This window comes from Sander lucioperca, chromosome 10, assembly GCF_008315115.2.
Source record: "Sander lucioperca isolate FBNREF2018 chromosome 10, SLUC_FBN_1.2, whole genome shotgun sequence".
Taxonomy (NCBI): Eukaryota; Metazoa; Chordata; class Actinopteri; order Perciformes; family Percidae; genus Sander; species Sander lucioperca.
The window spans coordinates 21,904,991-21,929,759 of NC_050182.1; the positions used below are offsets into that span (position 1 = coordinate 21,904,991).

General features: G+C 43.1%; 2 protein-coding genes across 8 annotated transcripts in view; one reads left to right on the plus strand and one right to left on the minus strand.

Annotated features, from left to right (window-relative positions):
- The window catches only part of klhl32 (kelch-like family member 32), a 65,215-nt gene extending 48,812 nt beyond the window's left edge, over positions 1–16,403 (plus strand). For 3 of the 5 annotated variants that reach the window (XM_031322681.2, XM_031322682.2, XM_036006017.1), the window contains exons 6-11: positions 572–787; positions 3,984–4,710; positions 4,910–4,968; positions 8,181–8,373; positions 12,939–13,033; positions 15,187–16,403. In XM_031322681.2, the coding sequence (XP_031178541.1) occupies positions 572–787; positions 3,984–4,710; positions 4,910–4,968; positions 8,181–8,373; positions 12,939–13,033; positions 15,187–15,348 (1,452 nt within the window). In that variant the 3' untranslated portion in view covers positions 15,349–16,403. Of the gene's footprint in view, positions 1–571; positions 788–1,422; positions 1,628–3,918; positions 4,711–4,909; positions 4,969–8,180; positions 8,374–12,938; positions 13,034–15,186 lie in introns of those variants that run through there. The other 2 variants (XM_036006018.1, XM_036006019.1) reach the window with 2 other exon arrangements.
- The window catches only part of mms22l (MMS22-like, DNA repair protein), a 47,574-nt gene that overhangs the window by 4,148 nt on the left and 18,657 nt on the right, over positions 1–24,769 (minus strand). For 2 of the 3 annotated variants that reach the window (XM_031322678.2, XM_031322679.2), the window contains exons 16-26: positions 24,390–24,571; positions 23,719–23,869; positions 22,680–22,819; positions 22,098–22,243; positions 21,275–21,431; positions 20,957–21,102; positions 20,595–20,806; positions 19,575–19,741; positions 18,282–18,378; positions 17,934–18,101; positions 17,255–17,351 (exon numbers count right to left, since the gene is read on the minus strand). In XM_031322678.2, the coding sequence (XP_031178538.1) occupies positions 17,276–17,351; positions 17,934–18,101; positions 18,282–18,378; positions 19,575–19,741; positions 20,595–20,806; positions 20,957–21,102; positions 21,275–21,431; positions 22,098–22,243; positions 22,680–22,819; positions 23,719–23,869; positions 24,390–24,571 (1,642 nt within the window). In that variant the 3' untranslated portion in view covers positions 17,255–17,275. Of the gene's footprint in view, positions 1–17,254; positions 17,352–17,933; positions 18,102–18,281; positions 18,379–19,574; positions 19,742–20,594; positions 20,807–20,956; positions 21,103–21,274; positions 21,432–22,097; positions 22,244–22,679; positions 22,820–23,718; positions 23,870–24,389; positions 24,572–24,769 lie in introns of those variants that run through there. The other variant, XM_036006016.1, reaches the window with a different exon arrangement.

Here is a 24,769-nt window from a genome sequence, read left to right on the forward strand (position 1 = left end):
ATGGCAGTCTTATTCCACTACTCAGGGCCTTAGTTTCTTTATTTAGCTCCTTTCCTCTCCTTTATTTCTGTCTGTCTCTACATTTGGCATCTGTAATGTTATCATTTAACTATGAAAATTAAATTCAACTCACTGTATGTATGTATGTATACACTGTATATGTGTGGCTTACATATGTATTTATGTATCAGGAATGAGTGTGTATGTCCAACTCTTCTATGTGGGTTGAACAAAAAAAAACTCTATCCATCTAAATCAGAACGAGAAAAGGATTTATTTCCAAGTAAGTAACACTTACAAGACATTTGCCTTGGTGGGGGCAAATTACTCATAAGTGTTACTTACTTGGACATCTAGACATCTATAATTGGTACATGTGACAAATCCCTTTAAAATGATGGCTAGCATGAAAGACAAACTAATAAAATAATACATACGTACATTTGTGACTATATAGTCCTCCTAACTGAATATTTATAGGTGATGCCATTCTTTGCTGTTTGCAAGTACCGGGAAAACATTTATGCTGAATACTTGCATTAATTTGTATGTTTATGTATTCCTGCTGCAGGAACTGAGCAGTGTTAACTACCTGGAGCTGTACCGCGTGGCTGACCTGTTCCACCTCCCCGCCTTAGAGGAGGCCGTGGTGGGCTTCCTGGTGGAGCATCTGTCTGAGCTGAGCCAGAGCAGGCAGGAAGAGGCTCTGCAACTGCCCTACCGCCTCCTCAGGGAGGTGCTGAAGAGCGACCGCCTCACCTCTCTGAGCGAGGAGGAGATATGGAAGGTACTGGAAGTGTGTGTGTGTGTGTGTGGTCATGGATTTTTCTATGCAAGTAGAGGCATGGGATGCAGGATTAAGGTGTTCAAAGTGTAGTGTTATGGTAATATTTGTATAGAAAAATAAAGTGGGAAATAATCATCTCAGTTTGTAAATGTGAACAAATTGCATCTTGGCACCAAACTATTCTGTATATAATACACACACACACACACACACACACACACACACACAGATAGAAATGCATTACACAATACATAGCACAGACAAATTAAACACTGCCAGCTGCATCTCATACCATTTGTTTATATGAGGCTATGCAATAGGAAAGACACACATGTGTGATGTGTGTCAGTCCATGCATCCGTTTGAGCATGCATATGTGTGTGTGTGTGTGTGTGTGTGTGTGTGTGTGTGTGTGTGTGTGCATGTATGTGTCATGAACAGCTGGGATTGTAGAGTGAAGCGACAGTGCGGGGTGGAGACTTACTGTTTTGGCTGTTCATTTGCACCAATCAGCCACCCCCCCTTCCGCCCTCCCTCTCTCTCTCTCTCTCTCTCTCTCTCTCTCTCTCTCTCTCTCTCTCTCTCTCTCTCTCTCTCTGTCTCTCTGTCTTTCTCCCCTTCTCTTCTCTGATTAGGCCCACCGCGGCTCCATCAGGGCCCCAATCCCCCAGCTGTCACTCGGCCGCCCGTCTGATTGAAAACAATCAGGCCTCTGATGGCACAATTACCCTGACCCTTTAGCCAGCCGCCGCCGCCATAATCAGCCTCTGATTAGGCTGCTTTGGGCCTCCTTCACTTCGCCCAGAAGGTTAATTTGGGCATCAGACGGAAGCGAACGGCAAGCGGGGGCCGTCGTCCGATAGGGTGGGGGGGTGGGCGACGGGAGAGGGGGTGTGGGGGGCGGGGTGGGTGGGGGGTGGGGGGGGCGGGGTGGCTAGGGTGGGGGGGAGGGGGGGATATGTGCATGCCAATACTGCCCTGATATATCTTGGCAGTCAATCACCGTCACTCAGAGTTTTCTTAGAGTCTCTCACGCTCTGAAAATCACATTTTCTCTGGCTTTGTTTTTTTCCCTTCTCTTCTTTTCTTGCCATCCTTTGCTCTGCCTTTCTGTAGCTTCCCCTTACCTCACTCTCTCTCCCTGTCTTGTGTGGTCTAACTCTCTCCCTTTCTCAAACACACACACACACACACACACACACACACACACACACTCTCTCTCTCTCTCTCTCTCTCTCTCTCTCTCTCTCTCTCTCTCTCTCTCTCTCTCTCGCAGTTTCTCTTTCAGTGCGTAGGGGAAGGAGAAGGAGTTCATTTATTCTGTGCCCGGAGGAAGTTGCGTGATGCAGCGTGACCTTCACAGTCAGCTGCCGTAGTGCACATGCTCACGCACACACACACACACACACACACACACACACACACACACACACACACACACACACACATACAGAAACACACACACATACTGTCACTTCAGAGCAATGAGGAGGAGAGAGGCGGCGTGAGCGATAGAGAAAGGGAGGTAGAGACAGGAGAGTGGCACAGATACCATAAAAAGACAATCCTGACTTGCATGTTTGTTGCATCTTCACACCTTTAGAGTGGATAGAAGGGGAAATCAAGGGAAAGCTGTTCAGTACACATTGAGTATTTGTCTATACATCATCATACACCAAATGCTGAGTTTGGATTTCTGGTGTGATACTGTGGATTTGTCTAATTTGTCCATGGTCATCTTTTTCTGAAAACAATATGTTGTCAGTCTCCACTGCTCCAAAAACTTTAATTTTACTATACTAAATTGTCCTTCTCTGCACAGATTACGTTTAAAAAACCTTGATCTCCAGTCATTTCGCCCACATTCACACCTCGTCGCAACTAAATAACCTTCCACCACTCTCCACTTCAATTAAATTCTCTGCATGCCAGTTCGCCTGCATTAAACAAAGGAAGGTGCCTGTGGATATTTACAATCTGTATATTGAATGCTGCTGATTAATAAATACTGTGTGTGTGTGTGTGTGTGTGTGTGTGTGTGTGTGTGTGTGTGTGTGTGTGTGTGTGTGTGTGTGTGTTGGCAAATATGGATGCAGTGTTGCGGTGCATCAGTCTTACCATAATAGCCTATAGGTGTCTAGAAAAATAATTCTGATTAGCAGATTCTCTCCTATTGTTTTCTGCTTTTTTCACTCATTCCTCTAATCTTTTATTCTTTTCATACTGACTTCATGCAGTCGCTTTTTTCCTTTTACTTTCCTCTTGCACCCTTTATTCCTTCCCCTTTCCCCTTGTTCTAAATATCTTCTCTTGACTATAACTTCTTCCTTCTTGCCACCCCCCTTTTAAGGGATAGTACGAAATGTTTTTGGGTGGGGAGGAGGCTGAATTTATGTTTAAAAATAAATAAATTCAGACCCACCCCTTGACTTTGAAAGAAACAGTACCCCAATTTGAGCCATATTTCAATGAAACAATTTTGATATAGCCATCAAACTGCAATTTCCAAATGTTTGCCAAACACAACAAAATGGTGAATACTGTAGTCACTCTATTTTTTGACCTGCTAAGCAAAAATGTATTATTGCGACTTAAAGGTCCCATATTATGCTCATTTTCAGGTTCAGGTTCGCTCTCTCTCTTTAAGCCCCCATCCTGAAAAGCCCAGCCTGCTCTGATTGGTCAGCTCTCGACGTCTCTGCAACGTCGCTGCAGCCGGGGAATTATTGTTACAGCACCGTAGTGCACTTTCTACCTATATATAGTACAGTTGTGACATCACAACTGTGCGGGAGTCGTGACGGCTCATTTAAAGGCACCATTTCTGAATATGTGCGCCTTTTTACTCCTTTATTATATTAAAAAAGACATAGATCTCTCACTTATTGCAATGGGACCTTTTATGTATCTGCCTAGGGACAATAGATGAAAATTAGCTATGGTGCTAACTCTAGCATATTTACATTGTGTACTTGTACTGATGTCCATTAATATGCACTGTCCCTATCTAGATAAACAATTAAAATAAAAAATTAAATAAATGAGTTGACCATTCATTGGCTACTAAATTTGAGTTATATTAAAAGCTAACTTTATACGGCATATTTAACTTTATTTTCTTTTTTGTGAAGGTTCAACGACTGTCTAACAACAGTCCAAAACTCATACAGTTCTTCTCTACTCGATCTGCCTCTAGTTGGTCGTTCTGTGGCTGGAACACGACTGCCGTTACCAGTACGCTGACGATCTACTGCAACACGTCCGCTATGGCCTGATGGACGTCCCCACACTGCACCAGCTTGCCCGTAGCCACTCTCTGGTTAAGTCCAGCCCTACTGCTGCTGCCCTTGTGGAGGAAGCCCTGGACTACCACCATGCCACCTTCGCACAGCCCCTCCGCCAGTCGGCCCGCACCAGGCCTCGCTTCCAGTCTCTCACCCTCTACATAGTTGGCGGGCGGAAGCGGGAGGTGAGCAGGGTCAGGGAGTTGCGCTACTTCAACCCGGCTGCACAGGAGCATGTACGCGTCGCGGGGGGGTCGAACTGGAGCGAGCTGGTGCCCATGCCCACTGGGCGCAGTCACCATTGTGTGGCCGTAATGGGGAACTTCCTATTTGTTGTGGGTGGGGAGGTGGAGCATGCCACCGGGAGGACATGTGCTGTAAGGACTGCTTGTCGATACGACTCCAGGGCAAACGGTTGGACTGAGATCGCTCCCATGAAGGCCTGCAGAGAACATTTTGTCCTGGGTGTGCTGGGTCAGTACCTGTACGCAGTGGGGGGCAGGAACGAGCTGAGGCAGGTGCTGCCCTCTGTGGAGCGCTACTGTCCCAAGAGGAACAAATGGATGTTTGTCCAACCCTTCGACCGCTCACTGTCCTGCCATGCTGGCTGTGTGGCTGACAACCTGCTCTGGGTCTCAGGTATACCGCGATAAGGAAGACAGACTCAAGATACTCACACACTCTAACATTATGCATTACATTTAGCCGGATTCTACACATGCATATGCACAGACACTCTCTTGGCATGTAGTCCAGATATTCACTGCTTTGTACACATTTGTACCAAAGTATTTGGCGCTCCGATGAAAGCCAAAGGTGTTGTTCCTTTGTGTTACAGGTGGGGTGACAAACACAGCTCAGTACCAGAATCGACTGATGGTGTATGACCCAGAACAGGTAACTGTGAAGTGATAAGATCTTACACTTTTACTGTATTAAACAATACAGTTCTAAAAGTGCTTACGAGACCATATCAGAGATTTTAAGTGTTTCATCCTGTTTAAATACTACATACTTATAGTATAGCGTGCTGTAGAGTTTCATATTTTTGAAGCTGCTTGAATCAATATTTTCGTATAAACAATAGATGAAATGACTATGTGTAATGTTTAAGGTGCTGCTCCTAGTGACAGACCCACAGAGATTTATCATCAAACTCTACAGTTCCCTTCGGTTCTATGGAGCTTTTTAGCGTCTTTCAGCTCATTGTTTTGGTTATACAGCCTGCAACTTTACTGTATTCATTCAGTCTCGCTGCTCTCATCAGCACTGTTTCCAGCAGCTGTTGTCACCTTACACTACTGTACCTGTCCACGTCAAAAGACAGACAGACAAAGTAAGCAACTAGCTGATGAAGCATTGTAGCAGCTAAAATAGCTAGATATTACACTCAGGAGTTGGTAGAGACCAAAGCAGAGCTAAAAGAGAGTGGATATTAGACTTACATTCGCCAGGTGGCCACAAACATGACTTTAAAGGTGCTGTAGGTAGGATTGTAAAGATCCAGGACTTAGCCAAAAAATTTGAATATCGACAACTTCTCAGTCCCTCCCCCCCTTTCTGCTAAAGCCCAAAACGGTCTCCTAAGCCCCTCCCCCCGCAAGAGAGAATAAATGCGTGTGCATGAGCAGTGATTGACACACAGTTAGACACCCCCCCTGGTCCTGATTGGTGCATCTGAACAGGGAGCTGTGGATTTTTGTAAATCTCACTACAGGCTGTAGGTGGAGCCAGAGGAGCTGGATTTATTTTAATGACCTGCTTCATGTAGTTCTACTGGAACATAGGGTCAGTTTGACAAATATGACAGAAAGTTAGTTTTATAAGTCTTACCTACTGCACCTTTAAATGAATGTTAATGGTGTATCCTGTCTGCTGGATGTGTATAGATAACTATCTGCTAACACATTTGCCTTATCAGCTAGTAGTGTAAAAAACATAGTGTGTTGCGCTGCCACCAAGTAGCCAAAGAAATCAATTAGTTCCATACATAAAAGGTCAAAACTCTAGCAATAGCCTACATGTGATCTTAAAAACAGTGTGATCTTAACGGTCAGACCAACGTGTTTCGACTTGTGGCTGTCTAAAATCAGGAGTAGGACCACTTACATTTTTTTCTTCATGCATTCCACGGACGTTTCGAGCAGCTTGCGAACTGGCATCAGGGTCTACCACAAATGTGTTGGTCTGATGTTCTCAATACTACGTTAAGTTGCCATAGTTTTGACCCTTTAAGAATGCTTTTCCTTATCCATGGACCTTGCAAGTAGGTGAATATGTGGCAGAAACTCCCCCGCTAGTTCAGTTCTGTACAGTCAGTTGTCAGACTTGCTTCCTCCTGAGTTGTGCAACCCATAATGTTACAAATTATACCTAATGTATTTTATGTACTTAATACTGTAACTTGTGTTTCTCCATATTAAAATTCACTGCTTTTTCTGTTTGCTGTGTACATATACGTAGCTGTTCCCTATACATATATGTACATATTGTTGCATGTAGACATAGATGTAGTCGTTATCTCCATTGTTTCTCCACTGATAAATGTTTTTGTTAAAGTATTTTCTTATCTGAATAAGGCTGTATGGACAGAGGGTATCCTATAGTGTTTCTATTCTATAGTGTGATTTTGGCCTACATAAACTAAAATTGGTATGTTTTACAGTAAGGTCTGCATTGATGTTTGATAGAGTTATACTATTGTTGGGAGGTGATGCAGTGCATACTTTTGAAAAATAAAACAACTACACTTAAACAGCATCAATGTGACAATAATGGCCTTTTCCCAGAAAAGTAATGCAGACATTATGTTCGCTGTGATGGATTACACAACAGACAGGTGTCAAGAGTCTGCAAATTGATTTCCCCACCATATGGAGATGAAAGGAAACCAATGGCATTGCAGAAAAAAAAAAAATATAGGAAAACTACATACAAAAATGTAAAACTCTACAGCTTACTTTAGAATATAATCCACAGTAAAGTATTGTATTTGTGAGTTGTAGTAAATTATTCATGTTACCAAAACATTGGTACTGGTCCTTTAATGAAAATCCTCCCAATATTGCCTCTGCAAGGTTAAAACCTTTTATCCGAAATACAAAGTGAACAAATACACACACACACACACACACACACACACACATCTATTTTGTTGCAGTCTGAATGAAAATTTGTTTAATTAATTTTTATTTCAGTATTTGCAATGCTCCCAGCTAACTGTAGTGGAATGTAGTAGGCTTCAGTTCCTGTGTGTGTATGTACAGTATATGAGCCAGCTGTTAAAGAGGGCTGGATCTCGGTGAGGCTGTATATCGTGTGGAGGTATGCAGTGTGTATATGTGTAAGGTGCATATCCATATGGGTCTGTGTTCATACATGTTGGCGCGGAAGCAAGGGAACGAAGAAGCGAGTAAAAGAGAGAGGGAGAGCGTCTCATTTGTATTCACCATGAATCTGCATTCACCTGCCAGAGCAACAGCAACCCCCCACCCACTCTACCCTCAACAGATGGCCACCCGTCAGCTCCCAGCAGACACACACGCACACGCACACGCGCACACAGACACACACACACACACACACACACACACACAAACACACACATACACACTATCATTCTCTGCCTCAATCAAACACATATACACGCACGCACACACACACGCACACACACACACACACACACACACACACACACACACACACACACACACACACACACACACACACAAAATAAGCTCCGCCACACTTAGTGAAATGAGCAGGGATCCTTGGTGTAAAATGGAGTGGCTGAAACATATGATTAGAAATAGGGAGGGAAGTTATTAGTACAAACCAGAGCTCCAGTGTCACATTATTTATCTAGCACTAAGCATACATCAATTACCTATGCATGGATATGCTTAAATATTAATCTTCTTATTCATCCTCCTTCCCTTCCCACCCTCTCTGTCTCTCTCTCTCCCTCTCTCTTCGTACTACATCTCACCTGCTTCTCACAATCTGCATCAAATCATTTTTTGTACCTTCTTTCTTCCCTTCCATCTGCTTTCCCCCTAATCCATTCTCCACTAACTTCACCTCCACCTCCTTTTTTTATTTTTTTTCAGGACCAGTGGTTGGCCCGCAGTCCCATGTTGCAGAGGCGAGTTTACCACGTGATGGCGGCGGTGAGGAAGCAGCTCTACGTGCTAGGTGGGAACGACCTGGACTACAACAACGACCGCATCCTGGTGCGCCACATCGACTCCTACAACATGGACGTGGACCAGTGGACACGCTGCTCCTTCAGCCTCCTCACCGGTGGGCAAAGTGAAGAAACCACACATATGACCAAGCATACACTTCCATATTTATACTGGGGATGATTAATCAGCTGATAGTAACAGATTAAGGATAATCATCTGGTCTGGAAGACTGTTCTTCCCTTTCAGTGTTGCATTTAAAGGAATAGTTTGCCATACATTCACTTTCTTTCTGTGAGTTAGATGGGTAACACTTTACTTGAAGTATCTACATAAGAGTGACATGACACATGAACCATAACCATAACCATAACTCTAACCATAACTTGTCATGACAAAAACCGAATGACACTTCCTAAAAGAAGTGTTATGTCAAAAACGTTTATGACTTGTTTATAATGTTTATGACATGTTCATGACAGTGTCATGTCACTCTTATGTAGATACCTTCAAGTAAAGTGTAACCGTTAGATGAGAAGATTGATACCACTCTCATTTCTGCAGTGATGGAAGAAGTATCCAGATCCTTTACTTAAGTAAAAGTACTAATACCACACTGTAGAAATACTCTGGTACAAGTAAAAGTCCTGCATTGAAAATGTTACTTAAGTAGAAGTATGTAAGTATCATCAGGAAAATGTACTTAAAGTATTAAAAGTAAACGTACTCAATGCAGAAAAATCCTCCCATTTTAGAAACTGGAAACGATCCAAATAGTTCTGTGTCTAATCGGCTAATCATTCCAGCTGGACTTGTAGCCGTTATATTGTTGGGTAGTTTAATTTATAATAAAACATTGTATCTTTTAAACTACATGTGTTTCTTGTGCAAACATCTTAATGTGTAAAGTAACTAGTAACTAAAGCTGTCAGATGAATGTATTGGAGTAAAAAGTACAATATTTCTCTCTGAGATGTAGCGGCGTAGAAGTAGAAAGTGGCATGAAAAGAAAAGACTCAAGTAAAATACAAGTACCTTTAAGTACAGAACTTGAGTAAATTGTACTTTGTTACATTCCACCACTGCATGACTGTATGCTAAATATAAATCCTATATTCAGGAGGCTTAGTTTAGCTTGTTTCTATCATCTAAATGAATACATGTATTTGCCAAAATGTCAAACTATTGTTTTAACTGGGGAGGCAACAGAGAAAAAGGTCCTATCCATTTTAAATGAGACAATGGACACGCTGCTTGACAACCAGTTCACACACGGGAATTGACAAACAAAAATGCATAGCTACTCCTAGGAGTGCTCTGTCCACCGAGAGGGGGAGCAACAAAAATGGCTGTTTCTTGTCACCACATGCAGCATTATGTAAACTGTCACATTATGCAAATGATGGGGTATGTCACTGCCATTTGGGGATAATAACAGGCCTGTGCAACTCTTTCACTTTCTTTTGAACAGATTTGGCTCTGGAACCAACCTTGAAAGATTTAGTAGATATTTTTTTAAAGCGTCTATAAGCAATATTTTTTCTAGGAACCATGGATCAAATGACTACTTGTATGTGAGAGAGGGGTCGTTCGTAGTGATGAACCCATGGAGAATTATCACCTGACTCGGCAGTTCCCCTCAGCTTTAACCCTTGGGTTGTCTTCAGGTCAAATTTGACCAGTTTTTTTCAAAATGTCTATATCAGAAATATGGGTTTCTTTTTAACTACCTAATTTGGATGATTCCATACATCTCGCTTTGCAAGAACAACAAAAGATAGGATCTCTACTTTCATTGACTTTTGGGTGTCTTATAAAAAAAAAATGAGCATTTGAAAAAAAAAAATGTTTCAAAACCAGACTGAACATTGACATTTACCGAGGGCTTAATATGAGCCGGAACACGCCGGAACATGTTCCCGCACCTCCGACGTTGGATCCGGAACTTTTTTATTGGATCCGGCACCTCCTGTGTCACTATGAAAAATGAAATGAAAAAAACAGAAATTACTGTTTATTTTTTAAGACAGAGAGGGACGGAGGGAGGGACACATGCGCTTGTGCTGGCTGAGATTGCTGTTATAGCCTCGTTTCACTCAGGGGAAAAATGTCAAAAAGACAACAAAGTTTGCTTAAGTTGTTCAAACACGTTGGCCAGTCGGATCCCAAACAAGCTGTTTTGAGTCGCCGGATCCACCCCCCCTCCCACTTTACAAATTAAGCACTGCATTTACCCTTCTGTAATTATCTTTCTTTTAATATGAGTCTAAATAATTCATAATTTCTGCTTTTTTTAACTCCTATAAATTAGTTGTACTGACCATGAATTGTAAAACTGGTAATAAGTTGGTGTTCGTGGTGTTTATAAATGGTGGTGAAAAGAAACATTAAATGTAAAAAAAGAGCCAAAAACATTGAAAAAAGAGACAAAAGTGTCGATAAAAGAGATGAAAACGTCAGAAAAAGTGTTGATTTTCAGGACGACAGTAATTACATGGTCGAATGGAAGACAACACGAGGGTTAGGAAGCTTTACAGCGTCTTACAGCTCATTGTTTTAATTTTACGACCTGTAAACTTTTGGTTTGTTGTTTCCGGCCTCAGCAGGCAGCTTTTTGAAGAACTTCTAATTCTAACTGTTCTAACTTCACTATGTTAGCGACATAATAACCTTTTAGAGCATTTAGCAGCTCGAGAGCCAGATATTTCTCTCGGGAGTTGGTGGAAAGCAAAAGACATTCCTCTTAAAGGCCCTGAAGACAGACTTTCTCAGTCAGCGTCTATGAATGATGGGGTCCTAAGTTACATGAAAGTAACATTTTCTGCAAATATTGGAACTGTTTGGGTTATTTCACATGAGAAAAAAAAAAAAAAAAAAAGATGTCACATCCTTCTGCTCACCAATCACATTTTAGCGGCATTTGAATCAAAATGTGATGACTGTTGTGGGGTCGTTGTATGTCGCCAGACCACTGTTACTTCAGTGTGATCAAACCACACCCACACAGTCCTGATGAAGTAGATAAGCTGACTTTTACAGTCCTAATACATAGTACTTATGGTTTTTTTTCTGACTTTAACTTTGATTGTAGCTTATTTAGTCCTGTTACAGAGAAATACTAAGTTGTCAGTGGCTTTATGCTAATTTATCTCGAACGCAGTATACTTTTATTTCCAATGATGTGCTGTATGTGGTACTTAAAAACATAAGTTGTGCAAAGCTCTCTGCTTTATCCTCCTCTCATTAGATGAAAAACATAACCTATAATGCCTCCCTGCTGGTTGTTAGTAGGCGGTTTGGCTCATATACAATGACAACCCATATATCCCTACTTTAGAGCCGTGGGCATGCATCTATAGCCTCCAGGCTGGTGGAGGTGGGATGGAGTACCACCTCCACCAGCCTGCACCTAAAGGCACTAGAGACACAGTCTGTTGTGCAGATACTGCAGGATGTGGTCATATTCTCTCATTTCATGTTCTTCAACAAAGGCTTACAGAGTTTAAAGTTCAGGTGACTTTACTATTCCTCCCTGTTAAGGAAAAATTCAGGAGCAGCACAACTCACTTCACATACGTGAAAAAGATTCGGGATTCAGGAGACCTTGAACACAGGAGCATTTAATGAGCACTCAATTGAGGAAATCATTTAGGCAGGCAGTACAGTTAAACCACAATGTGTCATTGTGTCATGCCATCCCATCTCTCTGAAGTTCCTGTTATCCTGAAGGTGTATTTCATGCTGGAGGCGTTAAGTTTAGCTTAACCTTTAGTCTGTATCCACGACGTTCCACTTCTGGGATTGCTCCGGTGCTGCCGGAAATTCCGCCGGATCCCGCTCTTTTCGCCCGGTTACCTTCCTCTTTCTTTGTGTTGGCATTCTAACCTCCGGTGGATTTGTGAGGACTATGGTTAACTGCTCCTCAGATCTCTGCAGGGTAAATCCAGACAGCTAGCTAGACTATCTGTCCAATCTGAGTTTTCTGTTGCACGACTAAAACAACTTTTGAATGTACACGTTCCACCAAAACAAGTTCCTTCCAGAGGCTATTTTGCAGAGGCACCGAGTGCCGCCCAGGACGACTGTGATTGGTTTAAAGGAATGCCAGTAAACCAGAGCAGGTTTTTTTTCCCATCCCGGAATGCTGTGTGGACTAGCCAGACCCTCCTCCAAACACAGATGCTAAAGCCTAGTTCAGCCGATCTCTCGCTCTGGGAAGTATGCTAAAGTGTGGCAGGCCCACCAACCTCCGAAAGGAGACAGTCCTGAAACAAAACATTCCCTTATCATGCAGCTGCCTAGATTCCCTGGAAAGGTTATGAGGTAATGTTGAACACTGACCTGACCTGGGGTACCACTGTCTCAACTTACATAGCATGAGTTGGTAAGCTGGAAATTCCACCATACTCCCTCCTTCTCTCCTCCCGTATGACTTTCCTCTTTTGTTCTCTCCTCCTATGATTTCTGGAAAAGTTTAAGACAAAGTCACAGGAAAGAGAACAGGAGCTCAATCTCGGCTCTCCATCCACTCCCGCCCTCGCCCCATCTTTCTCCATTTATCTCTCTCTCTCTCTCTCTCGCTCTCTCTCTCTGTGCCTTCCGGGGGGGCCTGATGGAAGTCATATTGTCAGAATGCCCTCTGCTTGGCACAGTGAAGCATTGTGTCGGCTCTGTCCTCCCCAGGTCAAAATGAGTCCGGAGTAGCCGTCCATGATGACAGGATCTATGTGGTTGGAGGATACTCGATTTGGACCAACGAGCCTCTGGCATGCATTCAGGTGAGAGATGAGACTTTTTGATTTAGCCTTTATCAGATGAGGCGATATAAAGTCAGCTATTCTACTCTATAATATGCCCTTCATACAGTGCAGTGAAACAGCAGCACACTAACTATAAAATAGCCATTGAGTTAAAAGAGACCATACATCTTTAATAGTTTTTTTCTTTTTTTTTTAGCTTCCATTGTTTCAGTGTTTCCCATACATTGATTTAGTGGGGTCAGCCCTATGGTCCCACAGCCCTATGGTCCCACAGCCCAATGGTCCCACAGCCCAATAGTCCCACAGCTCTATGTTCCCACAGCCCTATGTTCCCATTGATCAATGGTCCCACAGCCCAATGGTCCCACAGCCCTATGGTCCCACAGCCCAGTGGTCCCACAGCCCAGTGGTCCCACAGCCCAATGGTCCCACAGCCCTATGGTCCCACAGCCCAGTGGTCCCACAGCCCAGTGGTCCCACAGCCCAATGGTCCCACAGCCCTATGGTCCCACAGCCCAGTGGTCCCACAGCCCAGTGGTCCCACAGCCCAATGGTCCCACAGCCCTATGTTGATGATGATAATATGTTGGGTGATACAAATGTATGAAAAAGGAAATGTGGGAACATGGGTGGAGTGATTAGCGCAACACCTGAAAAGCACCGTTGTTACTCTCTGCTCCTCACCACGGGGCTTCTCAGGTGCTGCAAGCAAATCACTCCGCCCAAGTAGCAGAAGTAACAATGCTTCGCCTTTCTGAGAATATAGTTCCCAGTTTATATACGGTTAGAAGATGGCTGTGTGTCATGTGACCTTGTTATTTGTACATGCTGTGACTCTACAAATCACAACATGTAAATAGGAACATGTTGGTGTTATTTTGTCACTTATTGGGAGCAGTAGGCTAGATGGAGCCGGTTACCTTCAGGATCTGTGCTAAGCTAGGCTAGCAGTGGGTGTCTCTGACAGAGTTACAACACGCACAGAGATGAGAAGGGTATGTATGGACTTATCTAACTCTGGGGGATACGGGGAATAAGCTAAAGTCCCAATAAGTCGGCGTGTTCCTTTAATAACATGTACATCCATCTATTTCTGTGAAAATGGGAAAGTAACCCCCTGACAGATAAAACCCCCAGCTTATTGTTTGACCAGACCAACCAGCACAGAGACTGACATTACTACTAAAAACACAAACCACTCAGTCATATTCAAACTGCTGTACTTGAAGGTAGTTTATAACAGACTTTCAACAGAGTCAACATAGTATTAGCAAAGCTAAATCGGCCTAATTGGGATTTGTTATTACATTTACATTGACATGCTACTGGCCCGTAGGTAAGGGAGCCATCCACAGATACAGTTCAGTTTAAAGGTACACTGTGTAGTGTTTTAAGTATTTTATTAGCTAAAATCAATGTTTTCATTCATAAATATGTCCTCATTGGTGTAAAATGACCTCTGCCAATGACCTGACTTATCCTCGTAAGTGAAGAATTTCTTCTATAATAGCTGAGAGGGACATAGAGCACTAGCCTACCTGTCTAGCTAATCCACAACGCGTTTCGTTCAGAGCCAGCGTCACATGACTGAAACCAGCTGAAACGGAGAAGGAGATCAGTGAGAGGCGCTTGTCACCGCCCCGGCAAATTTGAAAGCCTGCACTGCACTTTAGTTCATAATGGAGGATCATACTTATGCCGAGCCACAGGAGAAGGAATCCTCGTCGCCAAAAAAGCGAAAATTGGAAGACATGTTGTCATAGCTTCTTGGTACATAACTGCTACCGTAGTTGCAACACGCATTTGAAAAAGCGAAGCGCTAGAGAGCACTATTCGTTTGAATGCAAAATACAATTTCACCACTAGATGGGAGAAATTACTACATGGTGTACCTTTAAGGATATACTACTACATGTATGTTTAACATTAAACCATGATGTATAAAGATATTAATAAGTGAATAATTATTATTTAAATAGCTTATTGTATGCACCATAAAAATCTATGTGTAAAAGCTTTAAGCCGCCCTACACAATATGTAGTGTGTGTGTGTGTGTGTGGTCCCCTGCTCCATCGCTCTTTCAGCTAAGGGGTCCTTGGCTTAAAAAACATTGGAGACCCCTGGTTTATAAGGGACACCATAGATGACTAAATACGTTTCCTTTCTCCAGGTGCTGGATGTGAGCACAGAGGGGAAGGAGGAGGTTTTCTACGGGCCAACACTGCCATTTGCCTCCAATGGGATAGCAACCTGTTTCCTCCCTGCTCCTTACTTCACCTGCCCAAACCTACAGACTCTACAAGTGCCCCATCACAGGATAGGTGCGGTTTAAACCACTGATGAACAAAACATGAACCCATAACCACAGAATGGAGGAGCCTCAACTCAACTCTGGACCGTCAGTATTTGCAAGTGTGGCTGTCAAAAAATGGTACCTGATCATAGTAATCATTCTGGAACCTGCCATCTCTGTCACACCAGTCTACAGGGATTTCTTTGAGACCCAAATGTAATAACATTACTTCCCTGAGCTACAATAGCCATGTTATTCCACAAGCTTCTAGGAAACTCAAAAAAACAAGCAGCTGTCACAATAATACAGGTGTCTGTTGTATTTCCCCAAAGACTGAGAAACTATTCATGATGTCCAGTGAAGCAAGTTAAGAAAAAATTAACTCCGGAGGGATTATAATTCCCTAAAAAGACAGGAACAAAATGCCAGTCCCATTACCAAAAAGTGACTTGTGGGAAGCGGACATTACTGAATTGCTGAATTGTCCACAAAGAAACTGTCCTCTTTGTAACCCATTATAGGGCTGTAGGAGCTTTTATAACTAAAATCACTGTATAACATTTCCATCAAACTCTCTATAGTCACTTTGGTGGCCTGAAAAGCATGCAGGTTTGCAGTTTCTCAAGATATACTGTAGAGGACAAAGCCCGTTTTCTCATTGACCTGCGTGTCTTTTGAAATTACAGATTGGGTTGACAAATGTCAAGAGCCTGAAGCTCAAGCTCATTAGTGCATAAATAACCACGTCATTTTGTAATCCAAATAAGTAAAAAAAAAAAAAAAAAAAAAATTAACAGTGACACACTACTGTATGTGTGTATGTTATCGACCTGTGTGTGAGATTGCTCAGGACCTAAGACTGTTTATGTTTAAATGAATGTCTGCCATCATTCAGAGAATATCTTATTCAATGTTCTCCAAAGAAATGTGTATATTATAAAAAACCACTTCATTGTGCTGATTTTCAAAAACAAAATCTACTTTGACCAAAAGAAAGAAAATGTCTCTCTGCCCTTCCCTCTTCTGTCCAAAAATAACATGTGTCTGAAAGAATATATGGCACATTTTCAGAATAAAGAAGCTATATGAATCCATCTGGAATGTATTTTATAAAGGACTGTTAATAGCTATGATGGGAAGAAGGTGAATTATCTAGCAGCGATAGAGAACTAATTACTAATTTAAAGCATCGCTTCTCCAACCGCCTCCAATACCATTGGAGGAAAAGGAATGCAGTACGGCAGAGACGCTCAGACGAAGGGATGCGTTGCAGTTTGACGAGGCTGGAAAATGACTAGCAATGACAGAAAATGGGACTTGGTGATTGTGGGAGACAGGAGGGAGACTTCATGTGATTAGGTGCAAACTGAAGCCGGATTGCAAGAGATTGCTGCGACTTGGAAAGGCGAGAGAGAATTGGAACAAACAGTACTCCTCTCCTTTTTTTTAAAACTGTCATTAAATCTGTAATTCAGAGTGCCAACCGAGTAGAGACAGATCCAGCACCTGATGGTATAAGCACAAATAGTCCGTGCTCACATTCCTCACTATAGAACTGAAATGAAAAGGTGGAAACACCAATATGCGCACATTCATATTTATTGTCACATTTTATTTCATTATTAATGCATCTGCCAAAATGTGTACAATATGTACATTATATACAACCTGGTTGATATTATGCTTACAGGCATTCTTTAAAGTACAGCTGATGAGGCATTTTGAAACATTCACAGTTTTGTGTATCCATGCTGTTTTTCCACTACAGCAGCAGGTGAGGTTTTAACATTAACTCAGCTAATGAAATGCATGAATATCTTGTAGTATACCCTTGTAGGAAGCAATGTACTTTTCTGATGACCACATTAAGAAATTGAGCACAGAAACATGACGTTGGTATGACTAACAAGTGGTTCTTGGAGCTGGTGACAGGTCCTGGAGCTGGTTTTCTTTGGTGAAAAAGGTTTCAGTCCGCTTCCAGACTGGTTATTTCAGCCTGCCCACTCTCTCCAAGGAGGCACAGCAACTTCCTATATGCACTCCTGTTAGGCAGAGAGATGGAGCAGTCTCTTTAGTAGACACCTTCAATAAAGCATACAAATGCATAGGGCTGGGTATCGTTCAAAAATGTCCAATACCGGTACCCATACCAATATCATGACTTTCAATATCGGTTCCTAAACGAACAAAAAGAAATTATAACATTACGGCACAAATCTTTTTATTTATTTTTCAGCTCCTACTACATGAGCCCAGTCTCTGTGCCTAACAGTTTTCCCTGCGTGTCTCTGCGACATGTAATGTTAGACAGCCAATCAGCAGCATTATGAGATCTTGGTAGAAGCATGCTGCATGCTTATTGGCTCACTGACGCTGTTGAGATTTACTTCTTAGGCATTGAAATTGGGTATTTAACGACGAGGCATTTTTCCGATACTCGATACTTCCGGGGAAATTTGTTCGGTGCCTAAAATGTATTGAATTCCGGTACCCAGCCCTACAAATGCAGAATATTTCCAGTTCTGTGCGTAACACCTGCTTATCGTCTAGACAACTTAAAAATAGTTCAAGGCCATGAATGCTGTCTAAGCGGCTTCCACGATGTGATTCATGTGCTTGCTCACCTCAAGGCGATGTTCCTGCCCAGTCCTCGCTTGTGTTCGGTGTTTCTCAGACTGACAGACAGGTTGGGTATGAGAGCTTGAACCACAGAGGGATCTAAAACAGCCACTGTCTCCAGGACACTGTATACCTGCCTGTCGTACACTCCCTCATTCTCCTCCACAAAAGACCTAGGGGCATTGGGATTACACAAACAGTAAAAGCGCTGAAGGATAAAATAGGCTTTACTGTAATATATTGATATAGTATTACTCTGTGCCTACAGTGCTGGTATCAAGGTTTGAGCATCCAACACCACACAGCTCTAATACAGGTGCAGATTTTTATTGCTAGACATTATTTTCAATTACCGTAAGACAGTGATCATCTGGTCACACGGTCCCTCTGTAGACGCAGCGGCACATCGCTCGACCACAAGCTGTAAGGCATCTGTGCTCGTCTTCCTCACTGCACAGGATAAAAACAACACACACACACACACACACACACACACACACACACTGATATCATTAGACAGCCCTTCAGTGATCACTCCAACTAACGGGATTGGTTTTTCTGTATAATTTGCCCCAAAGTGAGGATTGATGACAACTGTAAGCATTAAGGACATGTTTGCAACCATCTCGCTGGTACTAAGTACTATGATTACAGCTTTTTTCTTTTTTTTTGATGGGAGCTAAGAGAAGTTGCGGCAAATGCAGACCTGGAAAGATTTTGGAGAACTTTGAGGGAAAAAAATGACTTTAACATTTGCTGTTATGAATCAAAATTGCAGTCATACATACAGACAAACATACATGTGATCATAGAAAGACAAGTCATCACTGCTTTAGAGAAAACATCAGTTTATTTACTGAGTTGTGGTCCTTTTAGTAGCCAACAGTTTCCTGTCTGACATCATCAGAAGCAACGTCGTGAGTATGAGGGAATATAGAGACCCTCTCCCTAAAAACTGGGCTGACACCATGACGCATCTTCCTTTCTAGTGTGGAAGAAAAAGTTCTCTCAGTTCGTATACAGTGGCTGAAAACAACCCTCATCAGAACCAGCCACTGACTTGGACCTGAGAGAACTTTTTCTTCCACACTATACATCAGCAGGTAAGATGATCTGGTGGGATTCACATTACTCAGAGAACTTTGGTTATGTAGATAACTGAAAGTTCTCTTTCTCTGCCAGATTGCTAAACAAGGAAATTCTGAGGTAACGGGACGCGTCAGACAGTTGGTCACACAGAAACATCTGAGAAGCCGTTATTGGAACCCGTTTTCTCTTTCCAAAAAATACCTGGCAGGTGATTGGATGAACCGTCTGTCTATCAAACTCTTGCCGAAGCCTGTCGGGAGAAAAAAGTGCCTTTCCACCGAGAAAAGCCTTCAGTGCCCATCTTTGCTCTTCGCAGGATGCTGATTGGCCAGGCCGCGGTGGAGCCTGACCAGATGGATTCTCACTTGATCTTGAGATATTGAGAGAATCCAGCTGCTGTGCAAGGTCAATTCAGAGGAAACAATCCCAGCCACACTAGGTACCAAATGAGCCAAAGGATGCCCTCTATATCAAAAACTGGATGGCACTAACACTCAATGTAGAAAAACGATAAGCTTCGGATTAGTTTGTGTGTATATGCACAAGCGTGACCGTACCCTGCGGTTCGTTGACCAGCATCACGCAGCGCAGCAGAGAGGGGAGGGGCAGAGTGAGGAGGGCGGGGTCCGAGTCACTGTTTCGCCTCAGAAGCTCCAACAGGAACATCAGGAGAGCCGCGAGCCGAGGCGGAGGAGCATGACCTTTGAACTGCAGGAAGCTCTCACTGTAACATCGGAAAGTGACATTTCCAATAACTTTTAGTTCTGAAGAAAGAAATGGCAAAGTTTAAGAAATATGTTTTCTGAGAAACCTAGCGGAAAGCAAGAAATCATTATCAACAAGAATGTGGTTAGCTCCTGGATGATTAGGATTAAAACTGAGTCAAGGAAATATGAAATCTAAGCTGCCATTTAGCAGTTTGATTTATTTCCATCACTCTTATGCAGAGTTTCTGCAGGTTTCACCAAGTCAAATTTGAGACTTTTTAAGAGACCCTTTTAAGACCATTATGAATGAAATCGAAGACCTTTACCACAACATCAACAAAGCCCTAAATTCACTTTTTTCAAGCCAAGTGTCACTAAGCTTGCACTTCCCCATAGCTGAAGAATAAAATCTGTTTTACGTCTGTGGTACAATCTGAAAGAGACTACATAATAAAAGAACACGAAAGCTGAATGGCTGCAATGTAAGTTGCTTGTTGGTCTCATTTGTAGTCGTAACACAGCAAAATTATATTTGGACTAGTGAAAGACAGAACAACACCACGGGATTAAAAAAAAGAGAGCATTAGAGGTAGCGTTACATGGAAGTAGGAAAATTAAGACCGGACATTATTTAAGACCTAGAACACAATACTTCAGCGAATTTAAGACTCTTTAAGGCCTAACATTTTGATTTTGAAATTGTAGACTTTTTAAGACTTTTATAGAAACCCTGTTATACTATGAAACACATTGCACACGTTGCTGGACAGGAGTCATATCCAAACACAATCTGGATATGAAACTAATGTCAAAGGCAGGTGGTTGTGAGGCCATGACAGGCAAACCGCACCCCCGGTTCTAGAGACCTACCAGAGCACCTCCAGGACGGTCCGCCTCAGCGCTGCTCCGCGGGTGCTTGGGTTGGCCTCGCAGGCACTCAGAAGCACTGGGTGGTTGGCAATGATGCCCATGGAAGGTGAGGCAGGAAGGAAATGGTCCAGATACCTGCGGATAACAGAGCGGAGCTGCTGCTTCAGGTAGGCACCCTGCGACTGAGACACGCTGGAAGCCACTGACAGACCCTGCGGGAGGAATAATTCAAAAAAACACTGAACAAATTACAGATGGTGAGGGACGAAAGGGATTTTGATTCGGGTTTCAGGTCTCTTTCATAACACCAAACACTTTTGGGCCTGCTGCGTGTACAATGTGCAGTATATGTTTGTCCTAACCTGTAAATATAGAGGCAGGCTGTCCCTGAGTGCTTTGTCTTGCTGTGTGAGGTTGTGGGGAAGCAGCAGCCCGTCCACGATACGGAACAGCAGCTGCTGGGCTTTAGATGTGGCCAGCAGGGGGCTCCAGTGCTTCACTATGCAACCTGAATCAAACAGGCACAAAGCAGAGTCAGACGCACAACTGTAATGATTCTAATATAACTAATGTCTTAGCCTCGGGCCACACAGTAAAAAATAAAGAAACAAAGCTCCTGAAGCTTGGTCTATTGTATAATAATATATAATGTGTTTAAAGTATTTGGGCTGTGCACCTACCAAGAGCCCAGTAGGTCAGCTGCAGTCCCTCTTGGTTCTTGCTGACCAGAGAGGGTTTGATGTGTTTCAGGATATCACCTATGTAGTCCAGGGCTCTGGTCACCATGGCTGAACGCTCAGACAACGCCTGCAGTCCACTGTACACACTGCCTACGGCCTGACACCATGCGTGAGACAGCAGATTAGAAAATATAAATGCATGGCAATATCTTCATGTAAATACAGCAGGCTGCTACGATCGACCGATACTGATACCAATTATTAGTAGGTAATGAAAACGATATTTGGAACCCATATGCATTTACAGTGAAAATGAAACTCTTTAAGTCAAAATTAAGATTGTGGAATGTTACAAACTCCAACACAAAACCTAGTTTAAATGCTTTAAGCAATTGTTTTTTATAAATTTGAAACTCACAACGTAATTCACAGTAACAGATAGATAGTGTTGTGGGCGGGACATGAAGTCAGAAACTGAAGCAGAGGGACAGACACAGAGCTGTAGCCGAGCCAAAGTACAACACTTTTTAATTCATTAACTTTATCGGGCAAATAAAACGCTGATACAGATAATCTGCCAAAAAACGGCCCGATGATCGCTCTATCCCTAGCTATGACAGCGATATGCATGTGTGTGTGGACTTGAGTGGAGGTGCAGGGCCAGGGATGCATTTCCGATAAGATCTAAGATAGAGTATGCGGAGTACTGTAGGTCTTCCAAGCATAAACTGGGGAAAGGGGTTACATCTCAGGGACATTAACGTGTAAATCGTAGACATCCTACAGGAACTCTGTGTATTTGACACCTGTGAACATGCGTTACCTTGATAAAAATCTCCAGGGCTGCAGTGGGCTCTAGCCTCGTGGCTGTGGGCTGGGGGCCCGGCGCTCTCTGCAACAGACCGTCCACCTGAGGAAGTCTCAGCACGAGCCGGGTCAGTTCACACAGCTGCTCCTCCGCAGCCCGGCCTGGAAGCAATGAAGGCACAAACACTGGTGATTTCAATAATAATGGACCCTTCATCCCTAATACAAGACAAACTGGTAAAAGGTAACAAGACGAAGATTTTTCTTCACAAAAAGATGCAACAAAATCGGTTACATTCAGAGCAAAGTTAGGGTCAAGAAGCTTAAGGATCTACATTTGAGTGCAGCAACATTTCTAAAATCTGTTGTTGCTGCACACCATTGGACAGACTATAAATTGTTTTTTTAGTTTGGGTTCAGAGTGGAAGGAGTTAAAGAAATCCTGGTTATAATTTGCAAAAATGCACAGACACCTACTGTCTGATTCCCTAACCTTTACGGTCTCTGAATTCCATTATACACCTGTATCAAAGTAAATCCTGCCTGGTGTCCAAGGGGTGGTTAATAACGTATCACATTGTAGACTCGGCGGCATTACCTTTTCTGCTGTCAGACCCATCTGGATTTTTGTGAAGGTGCTGCTGCAGAACACAGCGGAACCAGGCCCTTACTGACAGGCTTTGGGCCGAACCGGAAACAACAGCGGCAGAATCACTGCTTAGTGAGGACACCAGCTCACTGGTGAAGGCAGAGACAGAGAATCATTTCACACAAATGTAATGTGTGTAGTTCTAAACAAATATTGAATTTACCGATCTTAACTGTTGATGAAGATGTGAAGAAATGTTAAGGGCTCAATATGTGAGTGGCAAGTTCCTGATGAACAAAGACCAACACAATATGTAGACAGAAAGACGCATGTGACTAAAAAAAGAAGGGGGACAACTAGCCATATACGCAAGCACACTCAACATTAATGTCAATGGTAAAATTCACATTCTTTGCTCTCATTGTGCTGAAGTGGTCATATTTTTTGGTATTCTGACAGGAGAAGGTCTATGCCGAGTCACAAGCCTTTCTAAGGTAATTTAATGAAATGAAATAAGAATAAAACCGTTACTTCATTTCATAAACGACATATTGCTAACAGCTCAAAGTGTAGGGAATAGAGGCTTGGCAGGCTGCTGCTTCTAAACAATCAATACGAGCAGTGTCCTTGTTCTGGCTTTACATTCAGGTGTAGCACCATCACTTGGCGCTGTCTGAAGAGGACCTTCGAGGGTTGAAATAGTCCCGTTGTTTTGCACCCTTGAGTGTGATTTTGAAGCTGCATTACATTTTGTATTCTGTTTAGAGGCATGGGAGCAATTTCTTCATTAAAACCTATTTTGATAATACCAAGGACACTCACTGTCTAATTTATTCATTAGATACCACCAAATCTACCTACAGGATTAGTCTAAAACAATGTTGTCAAGTGGCATGTACCATGATGAAGCCTGACAGCTGACAGGTTCAGACATGTACCTCATCCCTGTCTGACTGACCTGATGTTTTCCCTTTGGGAGTGATGCGATGAAAATGCATTTGTGATCGAGGTAAAGGCATACAGGGTAGATCTCAAAGGCTAACTGTACCTGTTTTGGAGCAGATGGGGAAGGTAGCGAGTTACCAGGAGTGGGTGAACCATGTCGTCCCAGCCAAAGCATTGCATTATGGACTGGACTGGGCTGGGCTGAAGGTCCTGGGGGGCAGAGCTCGGCAGATCAAAGGCCAACAGGGTGAAGCCTAAAGGAAGATAAAATTATTAGTAGAAATCTCCTATCTCCACAACGCGGTGTCAGCGCTGCAGTATGGTCTGGCTACACAGCCTGTCTATTCTGGGATAGAGGAAGAAAAATAACACTCTGGCTTATTTAAACCTATCACAACCGTCCTGGGCAGCACTACTTCCCAGTAGCCGATATAGAGCGAGAGGGGAGGGACATCCGGTGCAACGTCAGGCTTTATCCCAGCAATGTACATGCGTTGAGCCAGACTGCTAGAAAGATGATACATGCATGCATGCATGATTAAAGTGCATTGTAAGGAATGTAGGCATGTGACCCGACTAACTAGTCCAGTTTTTTTTTTTTTGCCATGTTCTCTTCCTTAAACCATCTTATCCTCCTCCCAAACTACTAATGATTTGACGAATGACTTGATCTAAAATGCTGGCGTTAACTTTGCTGTCCCCCACCCTCTCCATCTGCAGCCCTTTCCTGCCTCCACTCAGTGTCTATTTTTCCTTCGAGTGGGCGTTACTGACCTGCAGCGGCATCTGCCAGCTGTGCCGGAGGGGTCTGGGAGAGCCGTAGGCTGCGCAGGAAGGGGAAGAAGTGTGCCCAGAGTGCTGCTGCCACCGCTAGGTGGCGCTCTTTCACCACACTGCTGTTACCAGGAGCCCAAGCCACGGCGGGTGCTGACTGGACACTGCGCTGATGGACCCGTCTGGAAGGACACAGACACACACACACAAAAGAAAGCAGATAAACTAACCTGTCCCGATAACAAAATCCAAACATAGCGCTCCCCCTTGTGTACGACACCATCCAACTCCGCCCTCTACTTTCTTAAATCCTTTTTGCTCCCCCCGTCTTTTTCCTCTTTCACTCCTTCTTCATGTGTTTTCCCTCTCTTCTCTCCTGG